At 39.6% G+C, this 19712-nt stretch overlaps 2 protein-coding genes across 2 annotated transcripts in view; one reads left to right on the top strand and one right to left on the bottom strand.

Annotated features, from left to right (window-relative positions):
- LOC134819956 (kinesin-like protein KIF14) overlaps positions 1–8122 on the top strand; it is a 33363-nt gene extending 25241 nt beyond the window's left edge. The window contains exons 16-25 of the mRNA XM_063830119.1: positions 264–401; positions 580–879; positions 1076–1253; positions 1490–1657; positions 1840–1985; positions 2132–2270; positions 6576–6716; positions 6842–7026; positions 7212–7322; positions 7504–8122. Coding sequence (XP_063686189.1) covers positions 264–401; positions 580–879; positions 1076–1253; positions 1490–1657; positions 1840–1985; positions 2132–2270; positions 6576–6716; positions 6842–7026; positions 7212–7322; positions 7504–7662 — 1665 coding nt within the window. The 3' untranslated portion in view covers positions 7663–8122. The remainder of the gene's footprint in view (positions 1–263; positions 402–579; positions 880–1075; positions 1254–1489; positions 1658–1839; positions 1986–2131; positions 2271–6575; positions 6717–6841; positions 7027–7211; positions 7323–7503) is intronic.
- On the bottom strand, positions 2533–5580 carry LOC134819772 (uncharacterized). Its single transcript, XM_063829912.1, has 3 exons — positions 5241–5580; positions 3286–3427; positions 2533–2784 (listed from the first exon to the last, which is right to left on the bottom strand). The coding sequence occupies exons 1-3, from the start codon at positions 5304–5306 to the stop codon at positions 2639–2641; spliced, it is 354 nt and encodes a 117-aa protein (XP_063685982.1). The 5' UTR covers positions 5307–5580; the 3' UTR covers positions 2533–2638.
- Positions 8123–19712: the final 11590 nt, after the last annotated feature.

A 19712-nucleotide genomic window follows, 5' to 3' on the forward strand; every position in this document is an offset into this window, starting at 1 on the left:
CTAACCCGCTCCTAACCCTCTAACCCGCTCCTAACCCTCTAACCCGCTCCTAACCCTCTAACCTGCTCCTAACCCTCTAACCCGCTCCTAACCCTCTAACCCGCTCCTAACCCTCTAACCCACTCCTAACCCTCTAACCCGCTCCTAACCCTCTAAATCACTCCTAACCCTCTAACCCACTCCTAACCCGCTCCTAACCCTCTAAATCACTCCTAACCCTGTAACCCACTCCTAACCCTCTAACCCGCTCCTCTCTCCCGCAGGGTCAAGCAGCAAACACTCGCCGGTTAAGCTCCCGACGCCAGTCTAGTGTCACCACGGTGTCTTCTTCTTCAGACGGAGGTGAGGACTGTGTGGAGAGACTAGTCCTCCTCTCTGGGCAGCTCCGAGACCGCATCATGGTCAGTAGTCTTGTTAGTCTTGTTAGTCTTATAAGGCATTCTCTAGATTGTTTTGGAATTTGTAGTCTAATTTATCTATAAATAAACCTTGAAAATTTGCGAATTTCATCGGCCAACGACTTCAGAGAGTGAAATTTTAGCTTAAATATGAAAAGTGAAATGTTGATTTTTTTCACAGGAAGGACGGGTACCTAAACAAGACAAGAACCTACAAATCTCAACATACCTCGACTCCTGTGATTCCTTGCTCAGCGACGAAACCTTCAACATGTACCTAAAAATGAAGGAAGCAGGCGAGCTCTGTAAGCTCATCAAACGAAACATCGTCTTCACGCGAGAGACCGTCTCCATGGACAACAGATCAGACGTGTTCATCAGAGCTGCTGACTTGACGAATAACAGAGCGATTGTTTGGAGCTTTGAGACGTTTTGTGAGCGAGTTGAAGGGTTGAAGGCTTATTATCAGGCCTTGTGTCAGGTACGTTTAGTAATCTTGTGATAATTGACACTCTTACAGATCAGCCAGCTGCTTTCTGCAAGGTTTGGCGGCTGTTCTGATCCTTATTTAGTCTAAAGTTTTGATGACATTTACTCGCCAATATTGCACGTACGTCGTATAGCAGAGTATTTTCATTCGCTTCAGTATTGTATTTAATCTCGTAATATCTCCTCAGAACTCGGTGGTGCCAATAGAGGGTAAGGACATGTCAGGAATATTCGGGTGTGAGGAAGAGTGGGAGAAGGACCTCAGCATGCTCTCAGACGAGGCGAGCATTATCTCCGAGACTAAGCTTTCTTCTAGCGCTTCCGAGAGTTTCCTGAGTGCCACCTCTTTTATCAGCACCCCTAGGAGTAAGTAGATGATGTTATTGTTACACTGACATATTCTTACACTGGGACAATATTGTTAAACTAGGATGATATTGTTAAACAGTTAAAAAATCGTGGCTTTGAAAAAGTAGCGATATGTCTTGTCAGAACAATCTTTTTGTTACTCATTTAACTTTTTTGTTTATAAAACTAACTTTAGTTTATTGAACTAAATGTTTCTAACTTGCTCAATTTAACTAAGTTTCTCATCACATCAGGTTGCAAATCAAGAGGCGGAGACCGTTACGGAGACTGCTTATCACAACTACACCTCCTACTGACAACAACACCTCAAATGTGTAACACCTTCTCTGGTAACACTCTCTGCGACACCTTGTTAGAAAGTGTCAGAGCTGTCAGCTACACTCTCTCCTCCATCGCTGACAGTGAGTCAGAACTCCATTTAAATACCTAATCGTATAATTTATATTGAAGCGATTTACTTTAAGTTCCTGATTGAAATTTTAACCTACATTTTCCGTGGCGTGTTTTTTAATTGGCTTAATGGCTTAGACAATTATATAGGGCCATATAACAGCAATCCTCACGTAACACTTCTCCTTCTCAGAGGAGGTGAGTCTGGTACCCAAACTAACCCACCATCTGACATGTCTGTACCGTGATGCTGCCTCCTGGACCCAACACACTAAACCTAACTTCAAACTAACCCACGCAGTACAGGATGTCCTGTCTGCTGTTAAGAGAATCGTGCAGGTAATAAGATTGTGTGGATTTTGGAATGTGGAAAGTTTTAAATCCGGTTTGGACTGATTTTGTGGTTTTTTAATATTTGAGTTAAAGAAACCTTATTTATTCATCTTTGTTAAAAGCTCATTTCTTAACCCGCCTTATATTTTCAGCGGTCGATCGAAGGAAGAAACATTCATGAAGCGGATCTGAGTCGAGCACAGGGGCTGTTATTGGAGGTGGTTTACCATGCTGGTCAGATGTGTGGAGCAGCTCTGGTGGACTCATCCTCTGCAGTTCCTCCAACCGAGGGTCAGCATTTCCTTTTAGCTTTTGTTATTTATTGTTACATTTGAATCCAACTCAGTAACTAAATGTTTAAACGACTGGTAAACATTTAAGCTTATATTAAAACTCTGTGCTATAATGTGACTACATAGTGCCATGACATAAGTTTTCTTTCAATATGAGCAACATTAAGAGACATCAAGGTTGGGTCTGCTACTATTTACTAAAATCCTACTCAAATCCTAGCGCCCTAAACATATTCCCCTTTAAAAATGAAAAACGTAAATTCATCAGAAATAAGCGCAGAAGTCTATTAAACTCGCTACCAAGTCCAACACAGAACAAAAACCATCTTATCAAAATGTCCACTCAGAAGGGGGTTCCATGGTGAGTTACCAAGCTTTGCATGTCTTCCTAATAACCGGGCACCCACTCTCGTCTGCTCCGTTAGGGCAGTGGGTGTAGCCGTCACAAGCCCTCCAGATTGGAATACAGAAGCTCAATGAACCGCACTTGAACCCAAATCTTCCACATGGCACTGAAATGAGGGATTTTGTAATATTACTGCGCTTTATTGAGATGATGAGATTCTTGTTAATCGTTGGGTAGTGCAGTACAAATATATGGGAACGTTTAAAGAAAAGAGCCCAAGTTTTGATCCATAAATAAAAAGGTTGGTTAGTAAATGTTGCGTGTGTTAGCCTCCTGAAACACGCACAGTATTCATCACTGTCCCAACCAAAAGGCGAGAGGGATGGTGAAATCACCAGTGTAATCACATGACAGCTCTTAAATCTGGCGACATTTTTTCACTTATTTTTTTTTCGGAAAAGTTTAAGACTTCAGGTATGATTTTCAATTAGTGAATTTCTGAACGGAAAAAAAAACAGAGACTGTCTTGTGATTACAGGTCTCCCCTTTTGGGTGGGTCATGTGATTACACTGAGACAGCCTGACAAACGTGACTAATCTACTCAAATACAAGGAAATATTTTGTGTCGACGTTTATCAGCTGCCGTAATATCACCACCCCTCCTACCTCTAGTTGTAACAGCCCTGTTCATCAGTTCCTCCGGGACAGTTCCATACACCGTCACAAACATTCCACACTCCGATACAGTAACTGTTTCTAGATTCCGGGTTACATGCCCAACCAAATGAACCGCAACTTGTTTTGATCTCTTATGGGTAGGTAATTGTGATTTTCTTGGTGTAATTATGTTATTATGTAATTATGTAATTACGATATTCAAGTGCGCTTTAGCTTTCTAAAGGCTGTAAATGGAGTTTAACTAATGCTTATGATGTTAACAAAATAAGTAGCTGCACCAACATCGAAAGACGGCAAACACCTTTCTGTTATCTGAGAAGCTTAGAAAATTGTCATGAGTAAATGCCACCCTGTCATTAGCAACCGAGCTCTCAGTTCTAACTTTAACAGAAACACCCTTTATTAGACTGATCGATAGTGAGAATCTCAATGAATTTATCAATTTATGGTTAACAATTTAATTAAAAGGATTTAATGCAACAAGAATTTCGCCGCGGTAACACCACGCACGATCAAATTTCCCTACTGCCTACAATGTATTTGTTCTACTTAAGGGGTCGTTCACATATTACGTAATCAGCTGAGGGGGGGGGTTTCCGAATGATTACGCTAGTGTAATTTCGACACAATAGCTTTGTGTAAAACTGATTACGGAGGGGGGGGGGGTAAAACTGTTCCAAAAAATGATTACGTAATATGTGAACGACCCCTTATTGTATCCCACAGTGGTGTTTGGCGCACGCGATAATCGTTTATATTATATTAGGCGTGCAGAACTTGTAAAATTCTGCGCGCATCTGAAGTGTCGCCGTCGAATGTCGATCTGTATGTGGTTTGGTTGTAGATCATTTCATTTTTGCGCGGTTTTGTTTTGTGTTAACGATGAGTATCATAAATCAAGAGGCTTGCATATAATGAACATATTGACACGGGTGCAGAGTTGAGTCTGTACGGAACCTAGTAGTTTCAGATCCTTGTTTAACTTGCCGTACAGCAAGGTCATCCACTACTTTAGCCCGGCGAGGCACATAACTCCCTCTACAACTCCATGACAAATGTTTCATATATACTAGCCGAGCTCACAAGATGTCACGTCATATTATTGCATCGTATGCCAACTTTATTGACTGTAATCAACTATTCTGTCTCATCTTAGTTATTATTTGTATATAACATAAACTAATGCTTTTGATGCTTACATCTACAGCACCATCGACTATCGACTATCGAGCCTTTGATTTTATATAGGATTCTTTAAAAGCATACCGCAATCTTGATCTTAGTTGCTCCTTGAATGTAAATGTAAAGTAACATCTTTTGTCAACTATGTTTTCGCTTTTTAAATTTTACCATGAAGTGTCGATCAACTGTTATAAGTAATATATATTAAGTAATCAGCAACGAGTTTATCAGCTGATATCATAATTTAATTTGTTTCGACTTGCTGAATTTTATCACTCGGTAATTTATTAAGCTTGTTTCACCAAAATAACACTTACATTGATGATTGATCCGCTCTGATGACTAATATGCTATATTAATGAATAAGAGTGAATTGTAACCCGATGGAAACCTGTGTAACAGTCGTCAAGCACCAAAAACTGGTTGCTATGCCTGTAATTAATTAACACATAACAGGCGTCGCGCGCGCAAAATAGACTCCTTTTATACACATAGTTATAGGAGAGTGGTCTATATTGCGAAGGAGCAGACTTTTGTCGTCAACGTAGGACCGTCGGGCCACCTCATATATCCAAACCCGATTACTTATTCCCTACGATCTTTTTGCCTTCGGCAAGAGTAGGGAAAAAAATTCTCGGTGACCTGACGATTCTCTAGCTAACGTTATTTCATCAATTCATAAAAAAGAATTAAAATCGAGTTAGTGAAAAAAATCTACATTCATTTAGGGACAAATTGGCTCAATGAATTTATTAACTTACTTTTAGGGCAGTAGTTGTTGTTGTTGTTGTTATTATTGTAGCAGTTGCCACAGAACCAGTTGGCATAGTGAGGGTTGTTGAAGTTGTTATTGTTGTTGTTGTTGTTGTTGCTGTTGTTATTGTTGTTGTTATTGTTGTTGTTATTGTTGTTAGCCAATTGACGCTCAGCTAACTCTACAACTTCCTGACCCCAGCTGTTGCTCCATGGGTTACAATTCCAATAGTTGTTATTGCCGTTGTTGTTATTGTTGTTGTTATTGTTGTTGTTATTATTGTTGTTGTTATTGTTGTTGTTCGCAGCCAAGGCGGCTCCAACGATAACAACCAGGACTAAAACTTTCATCCTTGAAATGGTGTTGGTTTTTTAACAAATCGCTATAATAAAAAATAAGGTCAAACGTTTTTTATGGCGTAACATCAAAAAAATCGGAAAATATAGTCACCTTTTAAAATAATTGGGAAAAGCACATATTGAACAATCCCCAAAAAGTTCATTATTAATATTATCAGATGGCAAGTTGATAATGCAGCGACTTTTAAGTTTTAATACTATCGATATAGAATACAAAAGAGAGTAAATCTTGGCAAATGAATAAAGTTTCAAGCTGGATCGCAATCCTATAGTACTATGTTTACAGTATGCACTGAAGGGGTATCCTAGGAAGTTAAGGAAGAACTAGAATTCCTTGAGCATTTTTTGATATCTTCATCTCCATCCAAAATTGTATGTTTGATGCGCATAAAGATGTCTCCAAAATTGCGCTGTCTATCGCCACGTAATTATAGGGAGAGACAGATCGAAAAACAGTGAAAATCGAACGGAAATTTGCAAATTGAATGTCTGTGACGCTTAATTTATTGTCAACGAAAATGTATTTAGCTACAATTTCTGTGAGGTGCCGTAACTTCATGAGATTAACACTCAAATCCGAGCAAAGAGCTGAGCTTGACGATCCAGTCTCTCTGCCAGTAACTTAGGTCACTAGCCACCTGGTCATTTGCTGGGCGTGTCTAGTTCACAGTTAACAAACATGAACAGATGATCATAGTGTACATTTTATTAGGGAATTTAACGCAACCTCTGGTGAGATTTTGAAGCTAAGACTGGGTAACTAGCCGCAACAACTGGTCACGAAATTTAACGAACGTCTGCCCCTGGGCCCATGATCTGCTGTTGTTCACTTCAATTCAAATTTTAAATATGCACGTACCTACAAAGATTAGAGGTTCTGGACGCTGAAATTTAATTTGGAATAAAAGTCCTCTCTAAAATACGATTTCTGAACGAAAACATGTTAAAATTGAATAGTATCGTAATCTTATCATGTTTTTCAGGAAAGAGTCAAGCAGCTGAACGGACCTCCTTACCAGCTACCAGCACTCCTAATAGACATAGCATTCTCAGTCCTAGAAATATAGACCTGGACGTTACTAGTGATTACAACTCTTCTGGAAGCTCCATTGATACCAGCCAAGGTATTTGAGAAGTTAACTTGTCGTTTTGTTCACCCTAATTTCGATTAAGAAGAGGATTGAAATTAATGGGTCCTTGTCAAAATAAGTATTGATGTGGGCGGTGGTTTTAACATAAATGTTTTCAGGGGACATCTCTGAAACAATGCGGGAGAAGTTACTGCTGGGAGTTCAGGTTTACCTCCAGCAACTGATTGATGATACAACTGAGGGGCTCTCTTCAACTCTCACCCTGTCTGTTAGTCCATCTGTTCGTCAACCGAGGAAGCTAAAGGACAATGTGGCCAAGTTGTCGGCAATTCTCAGGGCTAAGGTTTGAATTTTTGTGTTTATTCACCATTCACTGCGTGGTATCCGTATAGCAAAAATATTGGATCTAAAAAAAACAATTCGTTGTTTGACGACAGCACTCATCAGTTCAACTACATATTATTGATTATTATAACATCATAGTGGGAATAGAATTTCTTTACATATTTAACGAGTATTTTACTTCAGAAAGACGATATTTCTAGAGTATTTACGATTCAAGACTCCGCTACAGAATCTGTGCAATTCCTCCTTTCTGGAGTCACATCACCTGAAAACCTATTTCCAAAGCTAAATGAGGTTGGTTACTACGTTTGTCCTATAATTTTATTTCAAACATTTTTTGATGTTGATAAGGTTTACGAATACGGCGAGGGGAATTAATTTTCGCCATTTCTCAACTATTTATAAAAATTTTTATTTTTGCTGACTATTCCATCATTCCTTGATATCTGTAGTGTTAACAAATAACCCCTCTCAGATACAGAGCTGGTCTCGGATCGTAACCGCCGCGGTAACAGACAAGGAGAACACACGTGACACTAGCCACGTGATACGACAACTAAACTACAAGATCGAGGAAGTTCTGGGGTTGGTGAGGGTTGATCCTGTTCTTAGCTCAACTCCTAAAGTGAGATGATGAGCTTGGTGATCTGACTGAAATTAAAAAGCAAGACTTTTCGGATGAGTTTTAAGATGACCATTTTTGTTGCCTTAAACATGAAATGTTGACAAAGAGACAGACATTGAGACGATTGAATTTGTTCGATTATTGAACTTGAAGACTACTGCCACTGGTCATGACGTTCACTATTTTTTATATCACCTTAGCGAGTGTGACTTTGCAGTTTTGGATGAAGAAAATCGTTAAATTTCTTGAGTTAATGTACATATTTAAATTTTAGAGTAGTAGCTATAATATAGAGTCAAAAGGCATGTTTGTAACTTTGTCGTTGTAAGTAGAAAGTCTAGCTATTTTCAATTATAAATATTAGGTTAATACTTAGTAGTAATGATACGTTGCTACTTAAATGTAACAAAGTAACAGGATCCTGAATTTATGATCCAAAGAGAGAAAACATTACGCTTGTTATATTTGTGCTTTCTTTTAAAGGACCAGTTAACTCAAAAAAAAGTTATCCTCATATTTTGACAGATTGTGACAAATAGCAAACTGAGCAACGAATCGAAATTCCTAAATCTCTAACTGCTCTCTAACGCGTGTAATTAGCGTTTGTATTATTTTGGCGATGACGTCATAAAGTCCCTTGCGCGCACAGAAGAGCTCGTGAGACTGTATTTTACAGGTAAAAATGGACATAATACAATATTTCTCCCCTAAATAACTCGAAAAATAAGTGTTTTAGGGTACATGTTGCTTCATAAGTTGTATATAAACATGGCCATTCTGCACAATTTGCAATCATTCAAAAATCTGTAGGGCCTTCATAGCCCAATTTACAAGATACCCATACTTTTGCATGATTTCTGGAACCGGAAATCAGTTTTTCGCCAATAACTGAAAAAGTAAGCACTTTAAGGCATCTGTTTCTTCGTAAGTCATATATAAATATGCTAATTGCGGTTCTTTTGCACCCTGTCTAAAGACTCTATCACGATCCTATCGAAAATGGGCTCAGCACCACGCCCAAAATGGTTTTTGGCAAATTTCTCGAAGAGTAAGGATTTTAGGCCATGTGTTGCTCAGTAACTCCTATATAAACATGCATATGCCGCTTCGTTTAAGCCTATTTAGAAGTCTACGACCTTCAGAAGCAAAGGGTCGGTTACGTTATTGGGTCAATATCGGCGTGGTCAATATGTCTCCAACCGAAAATCGTTTATTCATACTTTTGAGAAGGTCTTTGCAAAATTTCGTGAGTATACGAAAATTTGCAGGTTCAATTCCATAAATGTCCTTAAATGACTGGACTACACTAGTTTAGAGTTAACTTTAGAGAAACTCATAAATCATTATTATCTAAAATTAAGCTGTCAGTGTCCATGATCAACCTATGGCTACAATGTTTTACATGAAAATTGAAATGTAAAAATCAGGAGTAATATAATAAGTGTATTTCTAGATTAAAGTGCTATCTCATAGTTTAAGAATTGTATAGATTAACGTATGTCGTTTAGCCATCTAAGAATCAATCGTGCCGCAATATATATGGCCAAAGAATAATAGGGTCTTGGAAATTCTATATTTGTTCAGTGGGTCGATTGACTGAACACGTTTGCACTTGGTATTTAATTTTACCAGTAGTTTATTTATGTTATGTACCTACCGATGATCATACAAGTAGGACGATAACTAGGTAAGTCAAATTCAAAACACACCGCTCACCGTACACTCCAATCAGTATTACGTATACCGGGTATTTTTCAGTTCCCACGGCACCGTTCTGATAGGAGCTACTTCTACTGATGGTCCGATGGGAACGGCCGTAAAATAGCCAGACTTCATGTCTCCTGTACTGTCTGGCACGTGTGGATTAAAGTAAGAAATTTCGCTATGCTAGAAATATAATTGCTCTCGGAACTATGTCTTTTAGGATAGCGAACCATTTGACTGCTCGCATTCTTCCGAACAACTGTAATATTATATTACATTTACAGAGTTACACTCTGATCAGCTATATTTAATATATAGCACATTATTTTGTGTATTAGTTTCATGGACTGGGGAAAAATAATCGGTACAGTCTCCCTTCGTTTTAATGAAGCAATGAAAACAATCCAAAATTATCACATATGACATAACTTGTAATAGCAGAAACTTTCTAACCGTACATTCACCCGCCACTGTTCAAGAACTTATGTCACTGTTTAAAATCCTGACGTGAGCACTGTACATCCAATCAGCTATTCATATAGTTAGGGTGATAGCCAAAACTATAAGGATTTTGGAGAACTAGGGAAATAGTCATAACTCTAAAATTTGAGTGAGTTACACGTGTTTTATTGACGATGATAAACATTTGTGCATTGTATTACGCTATGCCAGCGCGCACTGAGGGACTTTATGACGTCACGCGGCCACAGCTTATTATTGCAATAACACGCGTTACACGTAAGCTAGAGAGTTGGTTCTTTCGGCGATACAATTTTTTACGAGTTTGTCACAGCTGATTTAAATCTTAGCCAAATTGGAGACTACAAATTTTTCAGTTAACTGGTCCTTTAAATTGATCACTGATCGATGTTTACTGACTTTGCTATGAAAATTTTACAGTAGTTTTGTACAATATTTTTAAACTTCCAACTGCTAGAAACAAGTAAACCCTCTTAGCCTTAAACATTAATCTACTCTTTTCCCAAAAATCACTTTAGGCCCTGTTCATTGCACTGCCACATGCCATAATATATAATTAATATATAATTAATATATAATTAATATAATAAATAGACAAATTTGTTTCAGGAAAACGAATTTGATCTGAAATTGTTTGATTTTTTCTGAGTTTTCAGAGTTTTGAAGATGATATTTGATTTGTCTTTGCTTGTGAGATTGGATTTACATGTTTCAAATGTGTACATAGTATAAACGTATATTGCATATACGTTACTTAATTTGTATATCAGTATATTAATGGAAATGTTGAATAAACTGCTAATACAATTATTCAGATTTCTCGTAAAAAAATACGCTTTATTTGTAATTCAATTATGAATTAAAACGATCACATTCATAGTTGGACGAAAAAACGGGACACTTAGAATTTTGTGATGACAGAGGTAATAAAAGGCGAGCGTGCTAAATCACTCTACAGTCGATCTTCGAGATTGTTCTAAAAGGGTCCCCGACAGTTGAAACCAAGCACAGTGCACAGGGGCTCTGATCGCTGATAAGAGCACAAAGCAATCAAACAAGTGTAACCATTTTTTGCGTGCGCGTTCGCAGTTCGAAATCAGAACTATTCGACAAAAGCATGAAATTTCAGAAGACGTGTTGCTGTAAAATATTTCAAGCAAACTCGCAAAGTTGTTTGTCCATTGTTAATGAAGTTAACGGGTGATACTCGTAAAATATTTGTTCCAACCGTCGACGAGTCCAACTCGTCGCAAATCCTAGTAGGTTATAAACTTAAAATAATGAAGTAACCCGGCGCGCACTACTTTGAGTTTGAAGAACTTTTGACGGATGTTACTCGTCTAAATTTCTTCGAAGTAGCGCGCGCCGCTTTCTTCTCCAAATGTTGATGGCACGAGCTACGAAGTAGCGCGCGCCGGGCCAGATCATTAACAATGGTCAAAAGAAATTTAGAAGAGTATTTGGTATTATCCGTCAAGAAGTTACTTGTAGGTTTACAACCTACCAGGACGCGCGCCGAGTTGGACTCGTCGACGGTCCAATATATGGAACAGATATTTTACGAGTATCACCCGTTAAGAAGTTACACTTGCAGATGTCATACACCAAATGTCATACACCAAATGGGCATTATATTTTATGAATTGTTTTACATCTTTTTATTCTGTAAAATGTGCTAAAATCAAATTTCTTGTTTCATTGACAATTGAACATTTCTTGTTTCATTGAGATGCACCCCTCTGTAAGCGCAAGCAAAAAGGGCTTTGGTTAGCTTAGAGTTAACACACGTTGTAACCCCTTTCACGTGCAAGGCACTTTATAGCTTGTCATACGTTGTACATTGTATGACCCACCGTGCACTCGTGCGCGGCTCCCCCTGTATCGTAGAAACTCTACACTATAGTGAAACGACGATGGGGGTCACGACGTGATATAACGAAGCACGTGGTGGCCTTCGGCCTCTCCGGCCAGACGGAGTTTGTACCTGGGGACCTCAGGCTTTTATGTTTATGTTCATAATCATTGATCATAGAGATTAGGCGGAATCAGGATTACTGGGCCGCGCTCAGCCTGTCATTCCGCCAAATCTTTATTCGGCGGAATTCCGCCAAATCTTTATTCGGCGGAATTCCGCCAAATCTTTATTCTTTATGTTAATGAACATAATAGCCTGGGGTCCTCAGGTAAAATCAGGAATGACAGGCCGGCTGAGCGCGGCCCAGAAAGCCGGAGTGCACGCTTCGAGTGCAGTGAGTGCACGAAAGAAATGTTAACGGTGATACTCGTAAAATATTTGTTCAAAAATACAAGACCGTCGACGGGTCCAACTCGGCGCATGTCTTGGTAGGTTATAAAGCTACAAAAGAGGTGTAAAAAGTGTAGCAAGCTTAGTAAAAAGTTTATGGAGCAAGGGTTCACCTAACCATGTGCTTTCGCGCCACTGCAAGCGCGAAAGCGCCACTGCAAAACAAAAATGTTTGCTACTATCAATATTTTGCAAAGCATAATTCAAAAACTTTCAAATATGAAATTGCAAATTAGTGCCCGAAACTAAATTTGAAACTGAACGTTGTATGCAAACTGAACGTTATTATACAATAACATATTTTTAATTGATATTTGATTTTACTCCACAATTTTATAAGCTACACATCATTATGGAAGCGCATGTGTGTCAAAAAAAATAATGATACACATGCGCTTCCTAGGTAGCGTATGTGTGTCAAAAAAATTTTTGATACACATGCGCTAGCAGGTTTATCACGTATATCATTAGGTGGCCCATGTGTGTCATTTTTGTAAAATTGCTGTAAAATCTCTATTTAATATTCTAATCGCTATCTTTATCTATTTATATATGTATTTTATCCTTATCTCTATTTTATCTTTAAACTCCTCTCCGTTCGCCTCCCGTGTGAAACGAGCGCGCCTGCACGCTGCAGTGGCGCAAAAGCACATGGTTAGGTTAAAGCGCGTGTACTGTTGCTGCACAGGCTATAATATAGGTTAATTGCCGATGTCAATTCATCGCAGCTCGGCGAGGCACAGTAGCGCATTTCACCGATTTAGCGTTGCAAGAAGCATAATCAATAATTGAATGCGCGGCGCGGCACAGTAACGCATCGTGCTACAAGCTATAATATTTATAAACATACTCATTGGAGAATGGAGCTATGGAGGAATTTGTATCACGTTGTGACACCCACGGTCGTCCTGACGATACAGGGGGAGCCGCGCACTTCGTGCGCGGCGGGTCATACAACGTATGACAAGGAGGAATGAAGCTGCCTGCTGCGCGTGCTGTAGAATGACAGGCTGAGCGCTGCCAAGTATTGCATATTGAAGCGTGTACGCCGACGCATGACAGGCGAGCTCCTGTGTCCTGGGATCGTGCGCGAAGATCGAAATGCAATTCGTGTATCAAGCCAACTGCCAAGTGCCAACAATTTGTTTATCGTTATAAATGATAATGGACTAACCAGTTTCGGGATACTTCGTAGCAACTAGCAAGCTTGCCGCGCATCGATCCAATAATGCTTCTCGTCGTAAGGCCACCTTACGACGTAAGTGTTTGTCGTTAGATATAGGCAAAATGCACCCGGCACCCCTGCGGACCTCGCTGAGCTGCTATGCAAAGCGAAAAAGCAAAAACTCAATGGATGGTTAGTGGTTACCCGTACCGTAATGGGTGCCACATGCCTAGCATGAAATATTTACTTACTTACTTGCACCATCCGGTAAATTTATTACCCTCAGCCCTTCGTTGTGGGCTGCGCGGTCGTATCGTGGCTTTCGCCATGGTATAGCGGGGGCGAAATGAAATACAAATGAGGATCGCGACGCGTGACTTGTAGGTTTATAACCTACCAGGACGCGCGCCGAGTTGGACTCGTCGACGGTCCTGATTAATATTTGAAGCAAATATTTTACGACTACAAGTATCACCTGTTAAAGAAAGGATTGGAAATTAAACTCGCCGGTACGTCGACGGATGATGCTTGTCTAAATTTGTTCGAAGTAACACGCGCAACTTTTTTTCGAAGCGAAATGTCTGTGTTACTGGGCGGCGCTCAGCCTGTGCCTTTTCAATGTCATTCCGCAACCGTTTATCATTTACGAACGAATAAAAACAACGTCAATATTTTACATGTCACAGTTAGCTGGCAGTACGGCCCAGTTGATAAATTGTGCATCGCGCCGATCTAGCAAAAAAACATTATTTGATGCGCTGATCAGTCTTCTAAGACTAATAATATAAAACATCGTTTCTTTTGTCCGTAATTGCCTGTACTGCGTGAGAATTACAAAATAATTACAGCACATTTACAAAATAAGAATAATGAAAAAGTAAACGTGTTTTCTCGGTTATAATTCATAATTATTTTTAGAATAACGCTTTATTGTTAATCCAATCATAGTGGTCAGCTTGTGACATGGCTATGACGCCTTTTTCTTACATGGTTATGACATGGTTATGACATGGTTATGACATGGTTATGACATTGTTATGACATGGTTATGACATGGTTATGACATGGTTATGACATTGTTATGACATGGTTATGACATGGTTATGACATGGTTATGACATGGTTATGACATGGTTATGACATGGTTCTGACATGGTTATGACATGGTTATGACATGGTTATGACATGGTTATGACATGGTTATGACATGGTTATGACATGGTTATGACATGGTTATGACATGGTTACAACCAAAACTCCTTCAGACCAATTTTGAACCATTATGAGCACTTTCAGGATACAATTCATTTCCGTTCATTTCCGTTCATTCTATGAACCTGGGTCATTTTGTGCGACCTTCGATGACCTCTTATCTAGGCCTAGCTTATGACACTATCTATCATAGAAAACCGAATTGGGGGTTCCCAGCCCTTACGTAATAAGTCTCAAATTGAAATGACACACATGCGCCACCTATTGATTTACATGATAAACCTGCTAGCGCATGTGTGTCAAAAAAATAATGATACACATGCGCTTCCTAGGTAGCGCATGTGTGTCAAAAAAAATAATGATACACATGCGCTAGCAGGTTTATCATGTAAATCAATAGGTGGCGCATGTGTGTCATTTCAATTTGAGACTTATTACGTAAGGGCTGGGAACCCCCAATTCGGTTTTCTATGATAGATAGTGTCATAAGCTAGGTCCAGAGGTCCTCGAAAGTCGCACAAAATGACCCAGGTTCATAGAATGAACGGAAATGAATTGTATCCTGAAAGTGCTCATAATGGTTCAAAATTGGTCTGAAGGAGTTTTGGTTGGTCCTACGACCACTCCAGCAAATTTTGGGGACGAAGGGATCCATGGGGCTATAATAATAGCCTCATTATACATTATAATTTATATATGGCCATGGGGACCCGGGACATCGAAGTATAAGCTGTATTTGAGCGCTGGGAAGAAAACCGAATTAATGCTTCCCAGCACTCAAATACAGTGAATACTACGATGTCCTCATGTCTTCGAAATGGTACCAAAAATCTAAATAGTAATTCCCAAAATTTGCTAGGGTGGTCCTAGGGCAGACCAAACTCTTCAGACCAATTTTGAACCATTATGAGCAATTTTGGGATACAATTCATTTCCATTCATTTCCGTTCATTTCCGTTCATTCTATGAACCTGGGTCATTTTGTGCGACCTTCGATGACCTCTTATCAATATCTAGGCCTAGCTTATGACACTATCTATCATAGAAAACCGAATTGGGGGTTCCCAGCCCTTACGTAATAAGTCTCAAATTGAAATGACACACATGCGCCACCTATTGATTTACATGATAAACCTGCTAGCGCATGTGTGTCAAAAAAATAATGATACACATGCGCTTCCTAGGTAGCGCATGTGTGTCAAAAAAAATAATGATACACATGCGCTAGCAGGTTTATCATGTAAATCAATAGGTGGCGCATGTGTGTCATTTCAATTTGAGACTTATTACGTAAGGGCTGGGAACCCCCAATTCGGTTTTCTATGATAGATAGTGTCATAAGCTAGGCCTAAAGACCATCGAAAGTCGCACAAAATGACCCAGGTTCATAGAATGAACGGAAATGAACGGAAATGAATTGTATCCTGAAAGTGCTCATAATGGTTCAAAATTGGTCTGAAGGAGTTTTGGTTGGTCCTACGACCACTCCAGCAAATTTTGGGGACGAAGGGATCCATGGGGCTATAATAATAGCCTCATTATACATTATAATTTATATATGGCCATGGGGACCCGGGACATCGAAGTATAAGCTGTATTTGAGCGCTGGGAAGAAAACCGAATTAATGCTTCCCAGCACTCAAATACAGTGAATACTACGATGTCCTCATGTCTTCGAAATGGTACCAAAAATCTAAATAGTAATTCCCAAAATTTGCTAGGGTGGTCCTAGGGCCAACCAAACTCTTCAGACCAATTTTGAACCATTATGAGCAATTTTGGGATACAATTCATTTCCATTCATTTTCGTTCATTTCCGTTCACTCTATGAACCTGGGTCATTTTGTGCGACTTTCGATGACCTCTAGGCCTTATGACACCTAGCTTATGACACTATCTATCATATAAAACCGAATTGGGGGTTCTCAGCCCTTACGTAATAAGTCTCAAATTGAAATGACACACATGCGCCACCTATTGATTTACATGATAAACCTGCTAGCGCATGTGTGTCAAAAACAAAAGTGACAGACATGCGCTAGCAGGTTTATCATGTAAATCAATAGGTGGCGCATGTGTGTCATTTCAATTTGAGACTTATTACGTAAGGGCTGGGAACCCCCAATTCGGTTTTCTATGATAGATAGTGTCATAAGCTAGGTCCAGAGGTCCTCGAAAGTCGCACAAAATGACCCAGGTTCATAGAATGAACGGAAATGAACGGAAATTAACGGAAATGAACGGAAATGAACGGAAATGAATTGTTTGAGTTTGTAGCGTATATATGACATATTGGACAGTTCTAGATTCTTTGGCCTAACATCTATCTTTTGCTTTAAAATTTTCTACCGCTTAGAATCTTCCCATTTATTTTTAATGTTTCTCAGAGTTTTATGTATTAATTTGGATATTTACCAGGTCACTATGTAACAAAGTTTTTGTTCCGCCTTGAAGAAGCCATGGGGGCGAAACGTCGGCAATAACGTGTGTTATTTGTATTCAATTCAGAGGAGATCAGCCAATTTCAATCTAAACTCATAATGGAAATGAATTGTATCCCAAAATTGCTCATAATGGTTCAAAATTGGTATGAAGAGTTTGGTTGGTCCTAGGACCACCCTAGCAAATTTTGGGAATTACTATTTAGATTTTTGGTACCATTTTGAAGACATGAGGACATCGTAGTATTCACTGTATTTGAGTGCTGGGAAGCATTAATTCGGTTTTCTTCCCAGCGCTCAAATACAGCTTATACTTCGATGTCCCGGGTCCCCATGGCCATATATAAATTATAATGTATAATGAGGCTATTATTATAGCCCCATGGATCCCTTCGTCCCCAAAATTTGCTGGAGTGGTCGTAGGACCAACCAAAACTCCTTCATACCAATTTTGAACCATTATGAGCACTTTCAGGATACAATTCATTTCCGTTCATTCTATGAACCTGGGTCATTTTGTGCGACTTTCGATGGTCTTTAAGCCTAGCTTATGACACTATCTATCATAGAAAACCGAATTGGGGGTTCCCAGCCCTTACGTAATAAGTCTCAAATTGAAATGACACACATGCGCCACCTATTGATTTACATGATAAACCTGGTAGCGCATGTCTGTCACTTTTGTTTTTGACACACATGCGCTAGCAGGTTTATCATGTAAATCAATAGGTGGCGCATGTGTGTCATTTCAATTTGAGACTTATTACGTAAGGGCTGGGAACCCCCAATTCGGTTTTCTATGATAGATAGTGTCATAAGCTAGGCCTAGAGGTCATCGAAAGTCGCACAAAACGACCCAGGTTCATAGAATGAACGGAAATGAACGGAAATGAATTGTATCCTGAAAGTGCTCATAATGGTTCAAAATTGGTCTGAAGGAGTTTTGGTTGTAACCATGTCATAACCATGTCATAACCATGTCATAACCATGTCATAACCATGTCATAACCATGTCATAACCATGTCATAACCATGTCATAACCATGTCATAACCATGTCATAACCATGTCATAACCATGTCATAACCATGTCATAACCATGTCATAACCATGTCATAACCATGTCATAACCATGTCATAAACATGTCATAACCATGTCATAACCATGTCATAACCATGTCATAACCATGTCATAACCATGTCATAACCATGTCATAACCATGTCATAACCATGTCATAACCATGTCATGTAGGGTGAGAATCCCTGCCACGTTTTTGGTCAGCTTCGCCGGGGCTCATGTCTTTCCTCGAGGGAGCATTAGTGTCTACAGAAAAACTGACAAATCCTAGCGAAGTCCAATCCGAACCACATCTTCCATCAGAGGTGGTGCAGGGTCAGCTGGTTACTGAACGGATTGGCCTGGAGAAAGGCATAGTCCTGTTATTCTCAAGTTAACCATAGAGGGGGTCAGGCGCTGTTCGCTCACGGCTGGTTCTTGGAGCCAACACCCTCAGCCCCACAGAAGTGGGAGCACTGTCTGTGGTGGCTCACCCAGATAACGGACGGTGTCTCTCCTTCTTTCTTCTTGGATTTGCATTGTTGCTGGTGAGTCAGCTGGCAACAGTGTACCATACTTCATATTCATGTTTTCTTCCCCACTTCTCCTACACCTCACTTTTTTACTCACTCATTCACTCACATGCCGCCTTAGGGCCGCTACCAGTTAGAGGGGATCTAACAATCAGACAAACTGCCAGCCTCAGGGCCGCTACCAGTTAGAGGGGATCTAACAATCAGACAAACTGCCAGCTATTGGAGATATAGCACTTAGATTATTTCCAGCAAACGTAAAATTAGCAATAATTACGTGAACAAAGAAATTGCCAAATTGCGACAGCAAAAGGGTCTACTCAAAATGCAAATATCGGATGCAAATTCGTGAGTCAGCACTTTAGTATTATATAGCGCGGAAATTGAGCCGCGCAAAGACAAAGAATTAATACAAAAATAACAAAGGAAAGGGGAGAATTACATCATAGGCTCAGGCATGCCTGGTAGGTTCCTGTCAGCCCACTAGAATGACAGGGGGCAGCCTGTTCTATCGAGTACCCGGGAGAACATCCAGGCATGGGTGGTGTTCTCCCGTGAACGAGCATTATGACAGTTTCCCTCACGGGAAACGTCGCTCACCAGGCTTTATCCTCTGGAGGGGCGGGATCACTAGCCCATGCCAAGTGACCCAAACCTACTGACACCTACAACCAGAGGAACCCCAATAGACGTTAGTCACTAATTGACGGACGTAGCCTCCCAATAGAGAGGTAAAGTGGGTGCCCCAACATAAAAAAAAAAAAAAATAACCATGTCATAACCATGTCATAACCATGTCATAACCATGTCATAACCATGTCATAACCATGTCATAACCATGTCATAACCATGTCATAACCATGTCATAACCATGTCATAACCATGTCATAACCATGTCATAACCATGTCATAACCATGTCATAACCATGTCATAACCATTTCATAACCATGTCATAACCATGTCATAACCATGTCATAACCATGTAAGAAAAAGGCGTCATAGCCATGTCACAAGCTGACCACTATGATTGCATTAACAATAAAGCGTTATTCTAAAAATAATTATGAATTATAACCGAGAAAACACGTTTACTTTTTCATTATTCTTATTTTGTAAATGTGCTGTAATTATTTTGTAATTCTCACGCAGTACAGGCAATTA

Source organism: Bolinopsis microptera, chromosome 8 (assembly GCF_026151205.1).
Source record: "Bolinopsis microptera isolate Bmic1 chromosome 8, MBARI_Bmic_1.0, whole genome shotgun sequence".
NCBI lineage: Eukaryota > Metazoa > Ctenophora > Tentaculata > Lobata > Bolinopsidae > Bolinopsis > Bolinopsis microptera.